The sequence below is a fragment of the Drosophila erecta genome, unplaced genomic scaffold, assembly GCF_003286155.1.
Source record: "Drosophila erecta strain 14021-0224.00,06,07 unplaced genomic scaffold, DereRS2 tig00000000-arrow-pilon, whole genome shotgun sequence".
Lineage (NCBI taxonomy): Eukaryota > Metazoa > Arthropoda > Insecta > Diptera > Drosophilidae > Drosophila > Drosophila erecta.
In genome coordinates, this window is record NW_020825194.1 from 7,618,878 (window position 1) to 7,640,886 (window position 22,009).

Sequence of the window (22,009 nt, forward strand, 5' to 3'; positions counted from 1 at the left end):
TGTTTTTCAAGGCACCATTGATTAGTTTCTATCTATCGCTCAGAATGTACGTGGCTAATATTCTCATCTTCGTAGTCGTCGTCGTCCTCTTGCTGACTCTACGCATAACAGCTAAACCGGCTAGTATGTACTTGAAACTAATATTTTAACTACTACATATGTATAAGTGCTATGTGTAATTATACTTGTTACTCGTAGACAAAAAGGGTGTTCTAGATACGTTGAAAAGTACAAGCGTAACTGTCAAAAGGAAGCGTTTCCGACCATATTAAGTACATATTCTACCAATTTCTACCGATATTCCAGAAAATTTGTAATTTCTCTTTAGTACTTTCACTAGCTGAATAACGGGTTTCTGATAGACGGGTTTTCTCTGAATTTAGTATAAAATATCTAAAATATTTAGTCTGAATAGTCTAAAATAATTCATTTTTCAGTCGTTTTTTCTGGCTGTCCTTTCTGCGACAATCATCAAAAACAGGAGGACATGAGCTACGATTGATAAAATTTTTGTATTAACTGGAGCTGCTAAAAACTCTAATAAAACAATGAACATATCGTCTGTGGTCTTTTGATGTTTGAGAATGAATTCGAGGAATATATATATAAAATATATAAAATATATATATATATATATATATATATATATAAAAATAAACATTCAATAATTTTTTTTAGGAAATCAACTTTCCACCTGCAGTAATGCAATTATTTTAACCGCAGCTGTATGTATATATTACCGAATCCACGGTAATTTATTTAGAAAAAAATATAAATTCTTTATTCAAATAAATGTACAATCGCGGAAGCGGAGACAATTCACGTCTTCAGTATCGAGCGAAGGAATTAAATCTAAATCTGTTGCTGGGCAAATTAATCATTTAATATTGGTGTGATTGAGTGGGTGTGATCAAGTGGAACATATGAGCTGTGTGTGTGTGCGTGTGTGTATGAGTATGCGTAACAAAGTGTTATACCAAAGATACTAGAATAATAAGATGCGTAACGCCATACGATTTTTTTGCACACGATTTTTTCGTGCTGGCTCTAGAGCTGGCTCCAGGCTCTCTCGAATTTTGGTCCAGAGCCAGAGAGAGAGCGCTCTAGAGCCAGCAGCTCTCTTGTACGCATACAGCGACAGCCGATCACTGTATGTGTGCACACGTAAATTTGTAAATTGTAAATTTGTAAATTTAATTGTAATTTTATTGTAAATTTGACAAAATATTATAAATATTATTCTAGTGTCTTTGGTTATACTATGGTACATATGCCACTATATACATATATGTTATAAGACAATGAGTAAGGGGATTTGTTCATTTTGATTTTCTCTAACCACTTCAAACCGAGAAATAAACATCGATTATTCGGAATTGTGGCCCTGCAAATATTATCCTCTTTCCGTTCCAATGGCTTATGATAGCATCCCCTCACTGCCGGGCTGTCCAATTAGCAGGCCCACTGATAACGCGAGCTCAGGTCCACCCACCCATACGTCGTGTCACCCACTTTACCTAGCAACGATTGTGACCACAACTATGGCTGGGACATGCCAAAGGATAATTATACAATAGACAGGATACTATTCGATTTTGGATGGCCAAGGCGTAGGCTGAATCCGCTTGAAGGAGATGAAGAAGTTTCGGGCCAAGGCGACCTCCCTGCCCATATTCAACGGTCGCATAACCGACGCCACCACGCTGACCACCAGTTCGCTGCAGTTACCCTTGGGTCAGGCTTCACAGCGGAAGCAATCGACTTGCACCAGGGTCCTGCCCACGGTTTTTACCATTACGGACGGCACCACCGGAGCGGCCAGTACCTCCTTGGCGGAGGCCATGTCGAGCAGTAAGGCACAGGTGCCATACCGACAGGAGAGCCTCCTGCAGCTCAGTGTTCCCCGGGAGGCGGCAGTGGGAGTGGCAGGACCTGAATTGGCTAACTATGAAAAGGTGCGAGTGGTGGGCCAGGGTTCCTTTGGCATCGCCATCCTGTACCGGCGCAAGTCCGACGGGCACCAGATCGTCTTCAAGCAAATCAACTTGAGTGAGTTGACCCCGCCTGGTCGGGATCTGGCCATGAACGAGGTTGATGTCTTCTCGAAATTACATCATCCGAATATTGTGAGCTACCTCGGAAGCTTCATCAAGGACAACAGTCTGCTCATCGAGATGGAGTACGCCGATGGAGGGACACTGGCCCACATCATCGCCGAGCGGCAGGGTAAATTGCATTTCCCTGAACGCTATATAATAGCCGTATTCGAGCAGATATCCAGTGCCATTAACTACATGCACTCGGAGAACATCCTGCATCGGTAACAAAGTCATCTTTGAATATTCTAGAAGAAAGTTGATTACAATATTCGTTTTGCATTCAGGGATTTGAAGACCGCGAATGTATTCCTAAACAGGCGGGGTATTGTGAAAATCGGAGATTTCGGCATATCCAAAATAATGAACACCAAGATACATGCCCAGACTGTTTTGGGCACACCCTACTACTTCAGTCCGGAGATGGTAATTTGTTTAATGGGTCGATATAGTTGACCATACCCTAATACTGCCATGGTTTCCAGTGTGAGGGTAAGGAGTACGACAACAAGAGTGATATTTGGGCACTGGGCTGCATTCTGGGCGAGATGTGCTGCCTGAAGAAAACGTTTGCTGCCTCCAATCTATCCGAACTGGTTACCAAGATTATGGCAGGGAACTATACGCCCGTGCCATCGGGTTACACCTCGGGACTTCGCAGTTTAATGTCCAACCTGCTTCAAGTGGAGGCACCACGGCGACCTACCGCATCAGAGGTTTTGGTTTACTGGATTCCGCTGATATTCCGTAGTCTGGGAAAGAATAAGGGGTATGCCTGAATTCACTTACCGCCAGCTCTTGACCTATCCTGAACTCGCAGGTACTCCTACGAGGATGATGTGGGAGGCAGCGGCGGCGACCAATTGACTGCTCCTGATCCAGCCGCCGCCCACAGCAATGTGTCCATGGAGCTGGAATTGCCCACCGCCCAGACGGAGACCAAGCAATTAATGAGTGCGGAGACAGCGGCGCCGCACGAGATCCTTGAGAAACGGTAATGGGTTAGTCCACGTCCACTACGACGATCTAATCCAGCAGCCCACCTGCAGATCCGTGCTATACCAGCTGAAGGCCTTCGGCACCTGCTTCAGCATGGCGCCCATCCAACTGCCGCCGAAGGCTGTCATCGTGGGCGTAGCGATGTCAGATTCCCACTTCGTGGTGGTCAACGAGGACGGATCGGCATACGCCTGGGGTGAGGGCACTTACGGCCAGCTGGGTCTCACCGCACTGGAGGCCTGGAAGCACTACCCAAGCCGTATGGAGAGCGTGCGCAACTACCATCTCGTGAGCGCCTGTGCCGGCGATGGCTTTACTATCCTGGTCACTCAGGCGGGCAGTCTGCTAAGCTGCGGGAGCAATGCCCATCTGGCACTGGGGCAGGACGAGCAACGCAACTACCACAGCCCCAAACTGGTCGCCCGATTGGCGGATGTCCGGGTGGAGCAGGTGGCTGCTGGACTCCACCACGTTCTGGCCTTGAGTCGAGAGGGAGCGGTCTACGTGTGGGGCACGAGTACATGCGGAGCTCTTGGTCTTGGAAATTATCAGCAGCAACAGTGGGTTCAAGGAGATTAAGATTATTTATCACCATCTCTCTAAACTCATAATTCCACCAGAAAATTCCCCCAAAAGATTCTTCTATCGCATGTGAAAACCAAGCCATCCAAGATTTACTGCGGTCCCGATACATCAGCTGTGTTGTTCGCCAACGGAGAACTGCACGTCTGTGGCAGCAATGACTACAATAAACTTGGTTTCCAACGTCCGTCGAAGATTACAGCCTTCGTAGGTCCACAATCTTGAGTTACCCATTATACCCATTGCATACCCTGAATTTCTACTCCGCAGAAAAAGGTCCAACTGCCCCACAAGGTGATTCAGGCGTGCTTCTCGTCCACCCATTCGGTGTTCCTGGTGGAGGGCGGCTATGTCTATACCATGGGTCGAAATGCGGAGGGTCAGCGGGGAATCGGGCACTGCAACTCGGTTGATCACCCCACCATGGTGGATTCCGTCAAGTCACGGTATATTGTGGTTTGTATTACTCTGCGTAAGTTGTGAAATTACCTCTAAACCGACGCCCTTAGAAGGCGAACTGCAGCGACCAGTGCACCATTGTTGCCTCGGAAGACAATATCATCACCGTTTGGGGCACTCGTAATGGTCTGCCGGGGATTGGTTCGACCAACAGTGGACTTGGGCTGGAGATCTGCACACCCAACACAGAATTGGAACTGGGTAACAACACGGCAGCGTTTACAAACTTTCTGGCCTCGGTCTACAAGTCGGAACTGATACTGGAACCAGTGGATATATTGGCGTAAGTCTTTAATTTGCAATTGAGCTTTGTATGTAGTATTTTTACCTGCATCTCCTGCAGGCTCTTCTCCTCCAAGGAGCAGTGCGACAGAGGTTACTACGTCCAGGTGCACGATGTTTATCCTTTGGCTCACAGCGTTCTGGTGCTAGTGGACACGACCACGCCACTAATATCCTCATACGAAGGCGATTATCCACAGTTATAGGTTCAATAAATCCTACAGATGTACCACGATTGTGTACATATTTTCCTCATAGTTTGATAATACATTTATTGGTTTCCAAATGTAATTTTAAGAGTTAAAACTACAACTAAAGTGCACTAAAGTAAAAACAGCTCTCCTAGGCGCTGCTGGAAAAGTCATTCGGGCGGGGTGTGTTGGATGCGGGGTTGCATGTTTCGAAATTCGAACTGCCTCATTTAAAATGCACGTTCCCTAATAGCGCGACACTGGTCCGCTATAGCGATCCTGGGCGGGTCGGCTCGCACCGTACATGCCGCCTGTTCCTCCGCCTCCACTTTGTCCTTGATAGCCGGTCGAACGTTCGTTGTATCCGCGATCGAAGCGTCCGGGCACTTGGCGCCAACCGTTGTCGTCAACGGGAGTAGACTTCTGCCAGGAGTTGGTGCTGTGCATATTCGAGGATAGACCGTTGTTGCCGTATGACTTAATTTGGTTGCCTCCGCCACCGCTGCCTAGGTGAGAGCTGCTTCCGCCGGATGATGGAGCCCAGATGTTAACGCTGTTCGCGCTGCTACCATAGGCTCCACCGCCGCCGCTGGAGTTTTCATAACGCTTGTTACCCCTAAAATCAAAAATAAGAATAGTTAGAACCCATCGTAGCTCGTTTAATGTGGTTTTTTTAATAGGTACAGGCTGTGGGAGTCATCGCGTCTATAGCTCGATGTGTTGCTGCGATCGGAATCGTTGTACCGTCCGCCGGTGCCGCTGGTGTTGTTTTTGTGTACATAGGATCCGGCTCCGCCACCGCCTGTGTTGTTCTTGTGCAGGTATGAGCTGCTAGAGCCACCGCCGGCAGTTCCTGAAAGTGGCATATGACGCACTTCTTCGCGCTTATAGTCGTCCCGCTTGCTGGAAGAGGAGGCACTGTAATCGTTGGAGCGCTTGGTGGGCACGGCGGCATAATCATCGACAGCACCACGCTTGGATCCAGAAGAGGTGCTGTAGTCGTTGCGCTTGCTGGAGTAATCCAGACGCTTGTTGGAACTAGAGTAGTCCTCCAACACACGCTTGGTGGTAGAAGAGGATCCGTAGTCATCGTGTTTTTTGTCATAGGTGCTGCAAAGACATAATTGTAACTCGCACGTTATTTTTTACGAAGAAATCTTACCTGCGGGAGCTGACTAGATTCGTGTCGAATCTCGGTGGTGGTGGAGCATCAAAAATAGCTGTACGCTTACGATCAGTAACGTCTCCATAGCGGTCGTCGGCGCGCTTGCTTACCCCGCGCTTGCCAGGATCATCGCGGGACTCCATGATCCTGTTTGTGTGAATCGACAAGATTGAGAGGAAGAGAGATGGAAGAAATAAAAGAGTTGAGTTAGTAGTGCTAGCAAGGGCAGTTCTGCAGGGAAGTGGGGGTATCAGACTCAGACTTTAGACTAGGATGCATTTGCCTATCAACGTTCCGCTTAAAAGCAATTTGAGTTGAAGAAACAACGTGGAGGCTGCAACTTAACACGCTAATCACAAGGACAAATGCTTTCCGAGAGAGTATAAAGTAAATATATTGGTATATCTGTGTTGTCGTCTCTGCGTTGGCACGAGTGCAACGCATTACGGTCTGTTTTGGTTTTTTTTTTTAGCATACTTCATCTGTTGTCGCTTCAGCTCGAGGCGCTCCAGCTCGATTTTTTCTCGCTCCAGCTTCTGGCGCTCGCGCTCCATCCGCAAAAGCTCGGCCTTTTCCCGCTCGAGCCGTTCCCGCTCCACAGCGAGCTTGCGCCGCTCTTCCTGCAGACGCTCCTCTTCGATGCGCTGGCGCTCACGGGCCTCCCGACGGCGACGCTCCTCCTCACGCAGCTCACGCTCTCTTTCCCGAAGACGCTGGCGCTCGCGCTCCTCACGTATCTTCTGGTAGGACAGCATCTCCCGTTGTCGCCGCTCGCGCTCCCTCTGGCGCTGCTGAATCTCACGGTCGACGTCGCGCGGATTGCGCCCGGAACGATGATCCTGGCTACCCTTCCCGGATCGCTCGCGATCGTGGCGCGGTCTATCCTGGCTAGCTGACGACTTGCCCCGATCATCAATGCGACGGCTGCGGTCCCTGTTGCTCTCCTTGCCATCACGCTTTGAATCGCCGCCAACGGACTTGTTGTCACCGTTTCCATCGCCGCCCTTCTTGTCGTCGCCACCGTTGGAGCTGGAGCCCTTGCCGCTACCGGATTTTTTGCCACTGTCGTCTTCCTTCTTCTTGTTTCCAGCGTCGCCCGGAGTCTTGCCCTTGCTCTCCTTGGAATTCAAGCTGCCGCCAATCTCGTTCTTGGTACGCTCCACCGAAATGATGCGTCCATGCAACTCGGTGCGGTGCAGATTCTCGATGCACCGCGAGGCGTCCGCCGAGGAGGACATGGTCACGTATCCGTAGCAGCGAGTGCCCGGAGTACGCGTATTGGTGACCACCTTGGCCCCAATCACCTTGCCAAACTTGGAGAAGATAGCCTTAAGGTCGCTGGCACGGGTCAAAGTAGACAGCCCAGAAACCCATAGATTACGCGACAGCGTCGCCTGCTTGTTGGCCCCGGTACCATTGCCAGCACTTGAACCGGATCCCGATTTACTGCCAGCGGCACTCGATGCAGTGGAGGATGTGGCACCAGGTGCTGCTGTCGATTTCTCTGCAAGTTCCATGTAAATAATAATATTGGAAGAGAGATATGGTCAGAGCTTTGAGTGGGCTTAACTGGTTAACTGTTTTTGTTTATGATACGTTTTTAAGGGAAGCATTTTGTGAACGCACACATTTTGTAGCTGCTGCAGATGTTGGAGTTTAGAGCACAATCGTAAGATTACCGACAAACTTCACCTAACGAAGCTAAGAGAGTATGAATTTGATTGGGTTGCTGATAAATATCAATCGCAGCAGTATGCTCGCTTTTTGCTGCAGGGGTCCAGGTACAGAGCAGCATATCCAGAGCTGACTGTTTTAATCGGTGTCTGTGTGTGTTTCAATCGCCATCGAAAGGTGAAATTAGCATTTCCTAGTCAAGATCGATGTAAGTGATGTAATCCCAATCCAGTAGTTATCTGCCGAGAAGAATAAGAAATATCCGCATTTCCCAGCTGCGGTAAACGAAAGGTTCCATCCATTTACTCTCCAGATACTTGCGACAGCCCGATTCTATATTGTTATACCCCTCAACCGAGTATTTGCACATACGCCTATTGATGACCAATGTTAAAAACTCCATGGAGAACATTAAGATGTGTGTTTGATTAGTATAAAGTTTCCGTCGAAGTGAACTGGAACAAACACTTTAAGATTAACTCAAATTGCTGGATTTAAAGATGCATCGCCGCTCCTGTGCCGAAATTTCGCATCCTTGTTGGTACGCGTCCGTGTCCCAACCAAATTCACACTCTCTTGCACGGTCTTTGATACATGTTCCTCAATGGTTTAGTCAATTTTTTCGACCTTAACTGGGTTCATGCTTGGTCTGATCATTCCCAACGCAAGACCTTCCGAACACACCATTCTTATTCATGCTAAAACTTTAACTTAATTTACCTTTATCATCCTTTTGGTTCGACGACTTTCCTGAGGACTTTTGATCGCTATATTCCAAAATAAAATGTTAACATCCATGTGACGGAATGAAAAGAAATAAAGTATAATATTATTAGCAGAAATATTATCACAGAAACGTTTGTAACCCCTACCTAGAGTCCTTCTTGTCACAGGATTTCTCATCCCTTTTCTTGGAGCGAGCTCCCTCGTCATTCTTCTTGTCGGAATCCTTTGAGTTAGACTTTTCGGATTTATTGGCCGGTTTCACTGTAAATCAATGTATCTTTTATTAGCCTATTAACCCTATTTAAAAAAAACTCCATAGTGATCTTGTATATAAAATACACCGACGGAAACAAGAACCAACATGTAGATTTATGCGCATTTGGGAAACAAAGACATTTCGATTATGAAACAATTGCATGAATACAAATCCCATGATATTTCTAACCATGAAAGCTGAATAGTTTTCAGTTATACTATCGTATATACGGGTTTTTCTCTCTGTAAACATACCAGATTTAATAGATTTGTCGTCGGGAGCCTGAAGATAAAGCGAATTGAATTAGAATACAACAATTAAAGGCCGGTTAGTTAAAATCACCTCATCGTGCAGCAGCTTTTGTTCTTCCTCCCCAATGGTCAAATTGATCGACTCGTCATTGTCCATATTTACGGTGTCACCGGTGTTCTCCTCCTCACCATGCATGTCATTGATAGCCCCGTCGTCGCCATTGTTCTTGACTCCATCGTCCTGAGCTTCGCCATCGGCATCGCCGTTCTGGGGCTCATCGTCGTACTCCTGATCCTCCTCCTCTTCATCGTCGTCATCCAGGATCACACACTCGTCGTCTACATCGCCCACCTGGTCAATCTCATGCCCATCGTCGTCGGCATGATGCGAGAAGTCGTTACCGTTCCCGTAATCATCTTGCTGTTCCACCTGCTCATCGGCATCGATGGGCTCCTCCTTGATCATCACCACCGACTGGGGATCCTTCATGGGCATGGCGATCGGCTTCTTGCCCTTTGCGCCGGGCATAATCAAGTGGGTTGCCGGGTCGAGTCCTTCAGCTCTCAGTGACTTGAAAATAGAAACACACGTTGCCTATACACATTCATACATATGTACATCCCCAGTAATTGCATCACCATCTCTATCGCCAGCGGCACTGAAACGCGATTTAAACTGCATAAATTTGAGTGGACTTACTTTTTCTAGGCGTTCGATGAGCACCGCCTTGGGGCCAACAGTCTCCAATTCGCGTTTCTCCAGCTCACTCTTTAGATCACACACGCGCAATTCCGCGATTTTCTTTCCTGCCTCGGGCATTACGTTTTGTTTTAGATCACTGGTCACTTGCCTAACTAGAACTTTGTCGCTTTTTAAGATTGAAATTAAATTTTTTATATTTTTTCTTCCCGTCTCGAAACGTGTGAAAATTTCCTGACAAGACTCACTGATACACACACAATTATCGAATGTCAATCGAAAATGGCGACCACTAAGTCAACTATCGGATGAACTATCAGATATCGTATGTTCTTATTTCCAGGTCTGCACTTAATTTTTCCCAATTTGTATTTTCTTTATTGTCGCTTATTCAATTAATTCAGTTAATTTTATTCAAAATAATAAAAAATATATAAATATTTTTTTCGATACATTTTGTGGTTCTCCTTATCTGTAGTAATCGCTTTGGTGCCATCTCTAAAGACCATTTATTCGATATTGTGCTTGTTTATCCCTTGATTTTTGCCGGTATCTGTGAATTCGCATTATGTCGGTGGTTATAGAAACCACGATGGGTGATCTGACCGTCGACCTGTTCATCAGCGAGCGCCCAGTCGCCTGCCTAAACTTCCTGAAGTTGTGCCGGCTGAAGTACTACAACTTCAATCTTTTTCACACGGTGCAGCAGGGATTCATCGCCCAAACCGGCGATCCAAGTGGAGCTGGAGACGGTGGCTCCTCGATCTGGGGCGTGGTGGAGGGCCTACAAAAGCGCTTCTTCGAGGCGGAGTTCATCCCTAAGATTAACCACTCCAGTGCTGGAATGCTATCGCTGGTCAGTGCAGGCAAGAATCTGGTGGGATCTCAATTCTTTCTCACGCTGGGTGAGAACCTAACATCGCTGGACGGCAACCATTGCGTTATCGGTGAAGTGGTGGAAGGTCACGAGGTGCTGCGCAAGCTAAACGACGCCATTGTGGACGACAGCTTCCGTCCTTATCAAGATATACGCATCACGCACACTGTTGTACTGGAGGATCCGTTTCCTAATCCGCGAGGCCTTCAGGCCCCTAGTCGTTCCCCTTCGCCCAGTGCGGAGCGCCTGAAAAACGGACGCATCGCTGCCGACGAGGATATCGATGACACAGATGGCATGACCACGGAAGAGCTGCAGGAGATGCTGGCCGAACGAGAGGCCAAGGCTCGAGCCACAATCCTTGAGATTGTCGGCGATCTACCCGATGCGGACATGGCTCCGCCAGAAAATGTTTTGTTCGTGTGCAAACTCAATCCTGTTACAACCGACGATGATCTGGAGATAATCTTTAGTAGCTTTGGCATGCTTAAAGGATGCGAGGTGATTCGCGACCGCAAAACAGGAGATTCCCTTCAGTATGCTTTTGTGGAGTTCGAGGAACAAAAATCTTGTGAGGCCGCGTATTTCAAAATGGATAACGTGCTAATTGACGATCGACGCATTCACGTGGACTTCTCCCAGTCCGTGTCCAAGGTAACCTGGCGGGGCAAAGGACGTGGTGTTGTGGGCGACTATGGCAAGCTGGACTTTGACAATTTGCGAGACAACAAAGATCACAGGAAATCCAACGATGGGCGGTCCAGAACGGAAGACCATAGAGAACCCAAGAGGGCTGATGATCCTCGAAACAGGATGAGCTCTGCAGAGCGAAAAAAAGCGAGGGAACAGCGTCACCAGGAGCAAAGCGAACGAGATGATCGAAAAAATGTGCGAAGACGGACCAGATCGAGGGAAAAACAAGAACAAAATCGCTCTAGATCAAGAAATTGGCCAAATGGGTCAGCAAGGAAAAACTCTGATCGGGAAAGGATTCGCAATGAGAGATCATCAAGGTCACGGGATAGAACACATAGAAGACATTCTAGGTCAAGGGATCGAGAAGAGAGAAGGCGTTCTAGGCCTAGAGACCAATTAGAAAGAGAACGTTCTAGGTCGAGAGATCAAAAGGAAAGAAGACGCTCCAGGCCAAGGGAACAAAACGAAAGAAGGCGTTCTAGATCTAGAGATCAAACTGAAAAAAGACCACCTCAAAACAGAGATCATAATAAAAGCAGAAGATTCAATTCCCCTCAAGAGAGAAGACGTACCGAAGACAGTGGTGGTTCCCATAGAGACACCCTCAGGAATCAAAAAAGATCTCCAGAGCGAAGGTATGTATTTTAAAACATTTAGGCATCAGGATTAATAAAAAATCTTCTAAACCTATCTTTTCACAGACAACAATCCAGGGACCGGGTAAACCATAGAGTTGATACTCACTCAAGCAGAAACAAGAGTCCTGAGAAAAAACGAAAACTTTCAGTGGAAAAGAGCAAAAAGCGAGCCAAGAAATCGAAACGAGCAGTTAGCAGTAGTACAGATTCGAGTGAAAGTTCCTCGGAATCCGAAAGTGACTCCACATCTTCAGATAGATCCGAGGACAGCTCCAGCAGCTCCACATCGTCTGACGAACGCAGCAAGCGCAAAAAGAGTACAAAATCCAAGCAGAAGAAATCCAAGTCGAAGAGTAGTCACAAAGCGAAGAAGAAACATCATAGATAAAGACATCATTAAAGATAAACGACATAATTAATCAGAACAAAACCTTGACTACAGCTACATATTGAATATAGTTCTACTTGTTGCGGGCCTGGACCTCGGCTTCAAGGGCTGCCATCGCAGCGCCACCGCAGCAACCTTCAGTGTTTTTGTCGCCGCGTTGCCTGCGCGGTTTTTCGATGATTGCATCAGGATTGAAAACCACATTGTCGAGTCGCGTTGTCTCTGGCGTGATTCTCAGCTCTGTAAATATAGAGTAATTTGAGTTTTAAGCGCTCATTTATGTAATCACCATGTTGCTCTGACCATAAACATCATCGTCCTTTTTCTGGGCTTGGATGACATTCGTGCGCAGCTCCAGGTCTACGTCCTGCGCCAGCTTTATCATCTGTAATTTACCAATTTGTAAGCAACTTACTAAGAATTTACAAAAAGTAGTTAGACCTTCTGAATCTCATTCTCGCTGCTCTCATTGCGATTCTGCAGGAAAGATTCGTTGATTTTCACTCGTCCCGCCGCCAGGGCATTGGCATCCCCCTGGAACACGTACTGTCGTGTACGATGGAGCTTCTTAAAAGCACTGAGAACCTTGAATACAAACTATATTAACAGATTATTTGTACATTTTTACTTAATTTACCTGGCGCCGCAAATTGGACATTTTTGTATGGTAACAGCTGACAGCGATAGAGTTACCAGATTATCTTAAGGGCTGCCGTTTTCTTGACGATATTATTGAACTGCAATTTTATTTTGTAGATTAAAACTACATCGTAGCTTTAATAAGAAAGTTGAACAACAATATTAAATTGTTTATTTTTGTGTTCAATATTATAAAATTTAATACTGACAAGGCTATCGACATATCGTCGATTGCCCACCACTAGCAGATGCGGTCACTCTGACGCCAGTCTATAGAAATCTTTTAACATTTCGGTCGCAAATCGGCGCGAGTTTTTGTGGAAAAGTAGTGACCAGCGCAAAACGGGCGAAACGCAATGCGGCATCACAAAGTTAACTAAATTAATCACAATTACCGTGCGAAATCAGTCAGTGTGGCGCCACGAAGATTTTAATTCAGAAAATTAGCCCCGTGGAGCGTCTTACGAAGAAGGACTGTTGCCTATAGGAATTTCGCAGACTCTGGCAACTGTCAAAACTATATGCTACATTTTTAAGTGAGGCGTGATCTAGGAATAAAAAAAGTAAAAACTGGCTACCAGCGATAAATTGTCCACATTTTTCGTGGGCATGGACGAGGAGGAAGAGGAGGAGGTCACGGATCTGAAGCTGCAATTGTTCCACAATACAGTACGCGAGCACATTGTAAGTGTTTTTCTTTATTACCGTCATCCCCTTTCCGCCCAACTTTCCCACCCCACTACGCAAAAACAACAACAACAACTACGGGCGCAGCTGTCCGTTTTGTTATTAAGATTGTTGTTGTTGTTCTAACTGTACATGTGGCGGGGTGTAAAATGCTCACGACTTCTGAAATTACACACACTTTGCCTTGCCGTTTGATAAACAGAGAAATCAGTTGGCGGACGTCCACAGAAATTTATTTGTTTATGGTTCTGTTATCGGTTTTGGACTACACTAGTTAGCACATTCGGCGCCTGCGTTTCGCCTTTGTATATATAATCGGGGAAGGAAGTGGCGGCGATAGCGATAGCAGCCACTCTCTTCTTGCACTTTCTACTTGGGCTGCGAAAATTATCACGCAGACATACGAAAAACCGCGCACACGGACGGACACCTGTTGTTAATCAAAAGGTGTAAACATAATCGAAGATTCGACGGCGAGTTACTTGCAAATTATCTTTTAAAAATATATGATTTCATTTAAATTTCGTAATGTACCAATACATTACCAAACTCAATTCGTTTAATGACTTACCTGATTATGCTAATTTCATTAAATAAAAATAGATTTCATTATTTTAAATTATTTCTTTAAAGAAATGTTATGCACTTTTTATGAGTACTTGAATTCAAATACTCAAATAGGAAGAAGCATTAAGTAGTTTAAATAGTTCCCAATAATGTAGCACTTAAGTTTATTGGTTATTGGGATCATAGGTAATAATTAGGTATTGATTTCCTATTTGGAAAATGGAAGGTAACTAGAAGTCCAAGGAACCGATAAGATAAACAACAAACTCCATTTAATTTGAGCGAATACAGTACATAAGTTCAGCTGGCAGAACTTGCAATTCAAATCGAAATTAATCAATTCAGGGAAAAAAACCAAAAGCAACAAGTGAAAGTGTTTCACTCGAGCTACTATTTATAGAAATTTTGGGCGTGTAATAACAGAAACCAGTGATTTATGTAAACAACAGACAACCGAATAAACACACATGTTTATTATATTGCGCAAGGCATTAATTTCCTTTTGTGAAAAGTTGGTTTCATTTGGCCCACACTTGCAGGCCAGATTTCAAGTGCACGGCTAGTGGTCACGAATTGGTACTGTCTGGGGCACTGAAAGTGTCCGCAGTCGTGACCAGCTGTTGAATTTGTTTAAACAATGGCAGACGAGGCGTTAAATGGACACATTTGAAAGGGTTGGAATAGACTTGCATAGATACAATTCACTTGTAGGTTGCTTTGTATGCCACCACATTTTATTCATTGAGGATGGGTCTGTGGAATTGTGGATCAGGTTCTGGCTGGTCCAGGAAATGGAAACCGGTTCTTGTCCGCGTTTCTGGTTGCATTGGATTGCCGAAAATTGAATAATTCGTCACAGAATGTGGGTCAACCCACCGCATATGTGATGTGTGGGACTCCAAGCTATATTGAAATGCAAACATGCCAAAGCTCTCATAAATAATTCAGGAACATTAAGCCAAACCCAAGTTGAAACTAATGCCACGTAAAGTAGCAAGGAATTCTTGGGAAATTGGAACGCACTGTGTAACACCACACTTATGTTCTTAGTCATTTCGAAAGTAATGATAAGGCTTTTTGATGAAGAAACTGACTTGAGTAACTGAAGCCTGTGGTCGATAGTCTGGTAAATGCAGTTACCCCATTCAAAGTTAGAATCAAGAGGTATCAATAAGTGTGGACCAACCCACCTTGGGTACAATACATATACCCCTGTACGGTACAACTATTGGGTATAGAAAAAGTATAAATATTTTGCAGCCCATTCACCGGCAAAGTCGTCTACAAATCAAGCCAAAACCCGTCCGACTGGTGATCCTCCCTCCTCCTTTTGGCCACAGTGTCGCCGTTTTCTCTGCCTTCTGGCTGCATTTTGGGCGTAGATGCTATTTTTAGCCAAGTCGTCGTCCACATTTGAATGGGCGTGTTGTGTTCCCCCTCGAGTTCATGTCAAGTCATTGACTCGACGTTCGCCTACGATCCAAGTGCAGCTAATTTCGAGGCACAGATCGTTTAGTTTGGCCAAATCCAAATCGTTTGGAGCGTGACAAATGCCACTTGGCGCTGCACACTGCAGTTGCACGTTTTCCCGGCTGACGAGCACTAAACTAAGCTTGAAGATCGTTGCCTCAGTCGTTCTCATTCAGGAATGCTTGGCGTACACATTATACGAGTCTCATATCAGTTGGTATTCGTCGTCTATGTGTTTCAAGTTTAACACGTCACAGTCTAGAAAATAAGCTGCGTTTCATAACTGCATAAGATCCTACTAGATCCTAATGGTAAGGGCATATCACTTTAGTATTTGAATACTACTATATCGAGATGCCCAAAATGTTTACTTTTAAATATTTATTTATACTGCATCTTATAGTTTTGCCACTCAGTGTACCTACATTTTTCATGAGTTCTATAAATAAAGCGACGCAAACTGTTGATAGCAAGCGATTTACGTCTCTATATTTAATTTTTAATATTTGACCATATTTTTTGTTGACTGCCAGAGAAAACTGTTCCAATATTGACTAAAAAGAAGGTCATTTCGAATGGAAAGATGAAAGATTCGAGACCCAAAATGCGAAATGCTGCGTGTAATAAAGTAAATTTAATTTAATTGATCAGTTCATATGCAGGCAGAAAGAAGTTAAAATTTAATTAAAACTCGTGTTGTATAATTCATTGGAATATCTCACAGATACCAGGGAAAATATCTCGAATAACAAACAAAGAATAGCAAAACAAAGCAGGGACGTGAGTATTAATTAATTGCTTTTTGCTCTCTCTGCCATTTTTTTTTTTACGTTTTTTGCCCGCTAGAACATGAAAAGTATCTTCAGTTAATGATTTATTTGTGCGCCTAGGCTATTCAGTTTTTGTATCCATTTACGTTTTGTTTTGTTTTGTTTTCGCTTTTCGCATAGACAAAAAAAGCGAAAATATGACGTGTGCCATCTGTGATTGGCATCTATTTCGTGGTCCCAAATATATTTACCCACCGAATGGTGGGTCCAATGTATGGAAATTGCTGATGAAGATTCAGATTTCGAATCTACTCAGTTTTAATAGTCAAGAGTACGGATAATCAAACGGTGCTGACATTCAATGGGTTTTAAATGACCGTTATCGGGCTAGTTCTTATCAAATGCCTCGGGTTTTGTCGTTGGCCACTGATAATCTTTCTATTCTGACCTTTGAACGCATGCGAAAGTAGTTTTATTGGCAGTCAGAATTATTCATCGATTGCCAAGTGGTTTATGATGATATAGGGTTGCAAGCAAGAGAAACCTGAGTACCTGTTCTATATACACATATTATTTGAAGTAAATGTTCATTTAGCCGGAAATTAAGAACAAGTCTACAAACAAACCTTAAATTCACTCTGGCAGTGCTCTCAACGATAAGATTGAAAGATGGACACTAGATTGAATCTTGTACACATATCGGTATCAACAAGTAATATATTCACTAAGCCAGATTAATGCAGATTTCCGAAATTAACTTATCCGAAAATGTTTCTGTCTAATGTGCACACAGTTGGCGGTAATGACAAATATTTAGAAAAACAAATGAGATGCGTGGGTGATGTGTTTACTTTTTGACATTTGTTTAAACACAAGAATAGGGAAATGTGCTATGAAACCCACAATAAAATAAAAGAAAAACAACATAGAATGCTATAGTCGAGTTCCCCGACTATCAGGTACCCGTTAATCAGCTAGCGGAAGTGCAAATGAGAAATTTCAACATTTTCTGGAATATCGGTAGAAGACATTTTTAAATTTTTTTTTTGAAATTGTACGTCAAAGAAATTACAAAAAAATTAAATTAAAAAAATATTTTAAATTTGAATGCTGATTTTTAGAGAATTGCGCCAGAAATATTTAGAGGTATTCCACTTCAAAATCCGATTAAGATGAGTTATGGAGTATAGAACTTCAACCTTAGGACATTTATTAATTTTTTTGAATTTATACAACAAGAAAAATACAAAAAAATTTAAAATAATTGAATTTCTAACTTTGAATGCAGATTTTTACTGAATTCCACCAGAAACATTTAGAGGTATGCCACTTCAAAATCCGATCAAGATAAGTTGAGTTATGGCGTTTAGAACTTCAGCCTAGAGACATTTTTTAATTTTTTTGAATTTCTACATCTTAACAGCAAAAAATGACAAAAAAAATTAAAAAAAATTAAATTTCTAAATTTAAATGCAGCTTTTTAGAGAATTGCGCCAGAAACATTTAGAGGTATGCCACTTCAAAATCCGATCAAGATAAGTTGAGTTATGGCGTTTAGAACTTCAACCTAGAGACATTTTTTAATTTTTTTTAATTTCTACATCTTAACAGCAAAAAATGACAAAAAAATTAAAAAAAATTCAATTTCTAAATTTAAATGCAGCTTTTTAGAGAATTGCGCCAGAAACATTTAGAGGTATGCCACTTCAAAATCCGATCAAGATAAGTTGAGTTATGGAGTTTAGAACTTCAGCCTAGGGACATTTTTTAATTACTTTGAATTTGTACTTCAAAAAATTTCCAAAAAAAATTAAATTAAACAAATTTTCTACATTTGAATGCAGATTTTTAGAGAATTGCGCCAGAAATATTTAATATACAATCACGTTGTATTCTTCCTTTCAGATATTCCTGCTACTGATCATCTTGCTTTACTTCAGCTCTTATGTGGTCGTCTCACGTTTTAGGCGGCGCGACCGTGACGATCTTTATTCGAATGACGAGGACGAGGTGCTGGTCTATCGCATAAGGTGAGGCAACAACCTGTGCCGCTAATTGCCGCGTCACTTGCCTAGCACTCGCAATAATGAATGGTTTTCTTTGCTTTTTCTACCCAACCCCATAGCTTTTGGCTGTGCACATTCACACTGGCCGTTGCCGAAGGGGCTGCCATGCTGCTGCCCGTTTCCATTGCCAGCAACGAGGTGCTGCTCCTGTATCCCAACAGCTACTATGTAAAGTGGCTCAATAGTTCACTCATACAGGGTAAGTACTAAGCAAAGGGAACACCAAGCTATATAATCAAGAATATGCCATTGCAATGCCATCAATGTTCTTTATTATTACTGGCGGCTATACCCTTCACACTACATTTTCCACCACGAAACATAGACTTACCCATGTAATATTCCCCTTTACAGGCCTGTGGAACCATGTGTTTCTGTTCTCCAATCTGTCACTGTTCATCTTCCTGCCATTCGTCTATTTGTTCTCGGAATCCACGGGATTTGTGGGTCACAAGAAGGGAATTCTGCCGCGAGTCTACGAAACCTTTACAGTATTCATGCTGATGGCCGTTATTGTCCTGGTACTAACTGCCGTCCTAAGTGCAGTCTTTGGCATTGAAAAGTTTCAATTCTTTTGGTTTCTAAGTGAGTATATGGTATATGCTAATGCACGGGTGCGGAAGAGATCAATTCCAATGTCAATTGTCTGTCTGCGCCCTGACAAGCCCATCCCCAAATTGGGATCGGTTCTGATGCACAATGCATTTCTAATTTCCGCTTTTCATGCTTCACAGATTTAGGCAGTGTTCACCTGCCGTTTCTTTATTCGTGTGTCTCATTTTTGGGCGTCATGCTTATGCTGAGTGAGTATATAATGCAAAAATAAATAAGTTATAATTCTAGTGCTTCAAACTTCTGCTTCCAGTTGCTTAATGTACTTGTCAATGTAGGCCACTTGTTTGGGATTGTGTTCACGTGCCTTGGCCACGCTTTTCTCGAACTTGTCGTCCTGTTTCAAACCCTTGTAGGCATGGGCCTGGTAAAGCCAGGCGCGGAGATGAGTCTCCTGCAGCTTCTCCAACACGAACTGGCAGTCCTTAAGAGCGCGCTTGTAGTTCTGTAGCCTGGAAGATAGAATAGGAAAATGGCTAATTAGGATAGTTCATAAGACTCCAAGATTGTAACTCACTTGATGTAGCACAAGGCGCGATTGCAATATGTAATAGCGCTGTCCTTCACTTTAAGGATAGCCTTATCGTAATGTAGAATTGCCTTCTCGTACTTTTGGCTGCGAAATGCTTCGTTTCCCTGACTAAAAAAAAACCCAATGCATATTATAATTTTAGGGAGATTATAAGTTTACCTTCTCTGTAGTTCTGCTTCGTATTCGGCTTTGGCACGTGCTTCTGCACGGTCATTGGCATCTTTCTCCACCTGCTCCATGAAACTCTGCTGGTTCATCTCCTTGACCTGGTTTACGTTATCTTCATCTAGGGACTTCTTATTAATCACTGTGCGATTTTCTTTCACTTTAAGACGCACATTGTCCACGTCCAGGTTGTCAAAGTTGATCTTTTCCTTGGCATCGCCACCTGCTTTTGAATCATCTTCACAGGGTCCCTTGCCCTGCAGTATACTATCGATCTTCGCAAGAGTTTCCTCGAACTCAGCAAAGTCATTCGCGTCATTGGCGTTTAAATTGCAGTTTATCAAAGTTGCCTTGAGTTGGGCATCGTTGTTACCCTCTTTGCTAGCCATTTCAAAGATGTAAAGAATAAAATTTAGTTTGGTAAGTACCGACTGGTTTGACTGCACAGAATAGAATGATTTCAAAGTTGAGTGGGATGTCATAGAAACCTTTGTTTACGTTTCGTACACAACGAGAAATAAGTTCTAGATCTTATATTTTAATGTTAAAACATGTTCAAGTGTAGTAACCAGGACAACCATTTGCTTTTCTTGCAGTTTGCACCCCGTACGGCTTTGTGCGCCTCTTTGGCGTTGTTAACCAGGTGCTGGTGCGACCCATGCTGCTGCGCGACGTCAATGAGGAGTTTAGCGCCTTCTACATGGAGGAGGCGAGCGTGAAGCGGAAGCTAGCACATATCGAGCTTCACAACGTTAGCATCTCGGATGCAGCCAATGGAGGTCGCCTTGGCAATGGGATTGGACTGGGACGTGGACGCACCTTCTTTCCCCAGCCACTGCTGCAACACTCGCAGCCACATCTATACCAGCGCAAGGCGATGGCTAGCGACGTGGGCGAGCTCAACGATAGACTGAGAGAACTGGACTCCGAGCGCAAGGAACTGGACAAGCTGCGCAAATCGAGCACCTTCCAACGCACATTCGTCTACCCGCTGGCCATGCTGCTGCTGCTCTTTTGTACAGGTGTCACCATTCTGCTGGTTGTGCAGAATACACTAGAGCTCCTCATTGGCATTAAGGCGCTGCCACTGAGCACAAGGGTAGGTCTGACTGCAGTGAATGTATGACGAATACTTATTGGGTTCCTTTTTCGTTATTTAGCAATTCACATTGGGCATCTCATCGCTTTCGAAGCTGGGTCCCTTTGGCGCCGGCCTGGAGGTCTGTCTCATCTTTTATCTGGGCGCCACCTCGGTGGTGGGCTTTTATAGCATGCCCTTCATGCGCAACGTTTGTCCCAAGCGGCGACAGACTTCGCTGCCACAGCTAATGCTGAACTGCGGCTTCATGCTGGTTTTGTCTTCGGCGTTGCCGCTTCTCAGCAGGATCATAGGTGAGCAGTGGCAAAATTACTAAAGAATTATACAATGTTTTAAAGCGACTATTTTTTCCCCTCACAGGCATCACAAACTTTGACCTGCTGGGCGATTTTGGGGCCATCGAGTGGTTGGGAAACTTCCAGATTGTACTGCTTTACAATCTGGTTTTTGGAACCACAACTGCCCTGTGCCTGGCCAACAAATTCACGGCTACGGTGCGCCGGGAGCTGAGAGCCCGGTTAGTGGAGAACTATGTGCTCTTTACTAACTACATGAGCTTCATCAACTGATATTGGCGCAAGCGACACGACAATGCGTTTTGTATACACCGCCACGCGGTGAGGCGCCTTGTCGAGTCGCCGCTCAAGAGCCTAACTAGTTTCTATACCAAGTATCGTAACCTTAGTCGTAAGAGCAGTCGCAATACCACCGCTAGTCGCAAGGCAAACGAAATGAACTGTTGAGAAATAAGCAAAAAATGGGAGATGGGCAGCTGAAACTATATAATATACCTTTACATATGTTATATGATCACGTATAGTTGTGCAGAACTGATACTAATATTTAAATGTTGCAATTTTAACTGTTGTGCTTAATTGTTGTACTTTATACAGAGTCCTCAAACCCGCATATCACTGTGGTGCCAGTAAACAAAGAACTATGGCACTCGTGTACCATGATATATTGTATTCGCAGAAATCTCGCCAATAACTAGCATGTAAATAGAAAATGTAATGGTGCAACATAAGCCGCAGTCAACCGTTTGCAGTAGACGTAGGTTAGAGTTTCGTGTACTTCACTCAATTTCTTGTCGTTCAAATCGAAGTGTTGAATTCCATTTCATACATGTTTTCTGCTATTTATCTACGTATATTTGAGTTATTTTTATAAGATTTTAACAATGTTCCTTAAGCAGCGCATCGATTGTGCGCGTTCATTTCATTTTACTGCATACTCAAATCTGTAACCCAATCACACACTAACAAGCGTCTAAAACTTATGTGATAAAGTATAATAAACAACGCATTTTACTAAGCTAATCGACATATCATGGCTTTTTAATTACGCGCTTACGTTTTGCTGACACCTAATTTAAAGATGGTTTTGTTTAACTTTTATTTCAGCCTAACTTCGCTGTTCCTA

The 22,009-nt window shown here is 44.0% G+C and overlaps 6 protein-coding genes across 8 annotated transcripts; 3 read left to right on the forward strand and 3 right to left on the reverse strand.

The window, feature by feature from the left end:
* The first annotated feature begins 1,299 nt into the window (after positions 1-1,299).
* LOC6554486 (serine/threonine-protein kinase Nek8) lies at positions 1,300-4,636 on the forward strand. Of its 2 annotated transcripts, none has more exons than XM_001981895.2 (9): positions 1,300-2,320; positions 2,384-2,522; positions 2,582-2,865; positions 2,917-3,090; positions 3,146-3,655; positions 3,716-3,884; positions 3,948-4,133; positions 4,187-4,419; positions 4,480-4,636. In XM_001981895.2, the coding sequence occupies exons 1-9, from the start codon at positions 1,635-1,637 to the stop codon at positions 4,622-4,624; spliced, it is 2,526 nt and encodes an 841-aa protein (XP_001981931.1). In that variant the 5' UTR covers positions 1,300-1,634; the 3' UTR covers positions 4,625-4,636. The 2 variants fall into 2 exon arrangements, with proteins under 2 accessions (XP_001981931.1, XP_026834229.1); XM_026978428.1 differs by having other exon boundaries at positions 3,948-4,123; positions 4,480-4,517.
* A 33-nt stretch (positions 4,637-4,669) lies between these two features.
* Positions 4,670-9,671, reverse strand: LOC6554487 (SAFB-like transcription modulator). Of its 2 annotated transcripts, XM_001981896.3 has the most exons (9): positions 9,382-9,671; positions 8,773-9,252; positions 8,685-8,712; positions 8,321-8,435; positions 8,169-8,215; positions 6,252-7,278; positions 5,772-5,921; positions 5,294-5,719; positions 4,670-5,225 (listed from the first exon to the last, which is right to left on the reverse strand). In XM_001981896.3, the coding sequence occupies exons 1-9, from the start codon at positions 9,499-9,501 to the stop codon at positions 4,856-4,858; spliced, it is 2,763 nt and encodes a 920-aa protein (XP_001981932.1). In that variant the 5' UTR covers positions 9,502-9,671; the 3' UTR covers positions 4,670-4,855. The 2 variants fall into 2 exon arrangements, with proteins under 2 accessions (XP_001981932.1, XP_015008956.1); XM_015153470.2 differs by lacking the exons at positions 4,670-5,225; positions 5,294-5,719; positions 6,252-7,278 and having other exon boundaries at positions 5,801-5,921; positions 9,382-9,589.
* A 176-nt stretch (positions 9,672-9,847) lies between these two features.
* On the forward strand, positions 9,848-12,016 carry LOC6554488 (peptidyl-prolyl cis-trans isomerase sig-7). The gene is made up of 2 exons (XM_001981897.3): positions 9,848-11,589; positions 11,656-12,016. The coding sequence occupies exons 1-2, from the start codon at positions 9,950-9,952 to the stop codon at positions 11,978-11,980; spliced, it is 1,965 nt and encodes a 654-aa protein (XP_001981933.1). The 5' UTR covers positions 9,848-9,949; the 3' UTR covers positions 11,981-12,016.
* Positions 11,989-12,703, reverse strand: LOC6554489 (complex III assembly factor LYRM7). The gene is made up of 4 exons (XM_001981898.3): positions 12,618-12,703; positions 12,422-12,565; positions 12,284-12,365; positions 11,989-12,220 (listed from the first exon to the last, which is right to left on the reverse strand). Exons 1-4 carry the CDS (start codon positions 12,636-12,638, stop codon positions 12,054-12,056), a joined length of 414 nt encoding a protein of 137 aa, XP_001981934.1. The 5' UTR covers positions 12,639-12,703; the 3' UTR covers positions 11,989-12,053.
* Positions 12,704-12,827: 124 nt separating this feature from the next.
* On the forward strand, positions 12,828-21,910 carry LOC6554490 (protein Lilipod). Its single transcript, XM_001981899.3, has 8 exons — positions 12,828-13,303; positions 18,019-18,143; positions 18,239-18,378; positions 18,534-18,764; positions 18,914-18,982; positions 20,085-20,587; positions 20,649-20,880; positions 20,948-21,910. The coding sequence occupies exons 1-8, from the start codon at positions 13,229-13,231 to the stop codon at positions 21,154-21,156; spliced, it is 1,584 nt and encodes a 527-aa protein (XP_001981935.1). The 5' UTR covers positions 12,828-13,228; the 3' UTR covers positions 21,157-21,910.
* Positions 18,953-20,038, reverse strand: LOC6554491 (tetratricopeptide repeat protein 12). The gene is made up of 3 exons (XM_001981900.3): positions 19,483-20,038; positions 19,309-19,431; positions 18,953-19,243 (listed from the first exon to the last, which is right to left on the reverse strand). The coding sequence occupies exons 1-3, from the start codon at positions 19,968-19,970 to the stop codon at positions 19,027-19,029; spliced, it is 828 nt and encodes a 275-aa protein (XP_001981936.2). The 5' UTR covers positions 19,971-20,038; the 3' UTR covers positions 18,953-19,026.
* Positions 21,911-22,009: the final 99 nt, after the last annotated feature.

Coding starts and splice junctions, on each gene's coding strand:
- LOC6554489 (XM_001981898.3), bottom strand. CDS start 12,638: ATGTCCAATTTGCGGCGCCAG. Junction 12,566..12,617: donor TGTCCAATTTGCGGCGCCAG/GTAAATTAAGTA, acceptor TTTGTATTCAAG/GTTCTCAGTGCTTTTAAGAA. Junction 12,366..12,421: donor GCGAGAATGAGATTCAGAAG/GTCTAACTACTT, acceptor GGTAAATTACAG/ATGATAAAGCTGGCGCAGGA.
- LOC6554487 (XM_001981896.3), bottom strand. CDS start 9,501: ATGCCCGAGGCAGGAAAGAAAATCGCGGAATTGCGCGTGTGTGATCTA. Junction 9,253..9,381: donor TCATCGAACGCCTAGAAAAA/GTAAGTCCACTC, acceptor TCTATTTTCAAG/TCACTGAGAGCTGAAGGACT. Junction 8,216..8,320: donor TGTGACAAGAAGGACTCTAG/GTAGGGGTTACA, acceptor TTTGGAATATAG/CGATCAAAAGTCCTCAGGAA.
- LOC6554490 (XM_001981899.3), top strand. CDS start 13,229: ATGGACGAGGAGGAAGAGGAGGAGGTCACGGATCTGAAGCTGCAATTG. Junction 18,765..18,913: donor TCAATTCTTTTGGTTTCTAA/GTGAGTATATGG, acceptor CATGCTTCACAG/ATTTAGGCAGTGTTCACCTG. Junction 20,881..20,947: donor GCTTCTCAGCAGGATCATAG/GTGAGCAGTGGC, acceptor TTCCCCTCACAG/GCATCACAAACTTTGACCTG.
- LOC6554491 (XM_001981900.3), bottom strand. CDS start 19,970: ATGACATCCCACTCAACTTTGAAATCATTCTATTCTGTGCAGTCAAAC. Junction 19,432..19,482: donor GAAGCAGAACTACAGAGAAG/GTAAACTTATAA, acceptor GTTTTTTTTTAG/TCAGGGAAACGAAGCATTTC. Junction 19,244..19,308: donor CGCGCCTTGTGCTACATCAA/GTGAGTTACAAT, acceptor TCTATCTTCCAG/GCTACAGAACTACAAGCGCG.
- LOC6554486 (XM_001981895.2), top strand. CDS start 1,635: ATGAAGAAGTTTCGGGCCAAGGCGACCTCCCTGCCCATATTCAACGGT. Junction 2,321..2,383: donor TCGGAGAACATCCTGCATCG/GTAACAAAGTCA, acceptor TTTTGCATTCAG/GGATTTGAAGACCGCGAATG. Junction 3,885..3,947: donor CGTCGAAGATTACAGCCTTC/GTAGGTCCACAA, acceptor TCTACTCCGCAG/AAAAAGGTCCAACTGCCCCA.
- LOC6554488 (XM_001981897.3), top strand. CDS start 9,950: ATGTCGGTGGTTATAGAAACCACGATGGGTGATCTGACCGTCGACCTG. Junction 11,590..11,655: donor AAAAGATCTCCAGAGCGAAG/GTATGTATTTTA, acceptor ATCTTTTCACAG/ACAACAATCCAGGGACCGGG.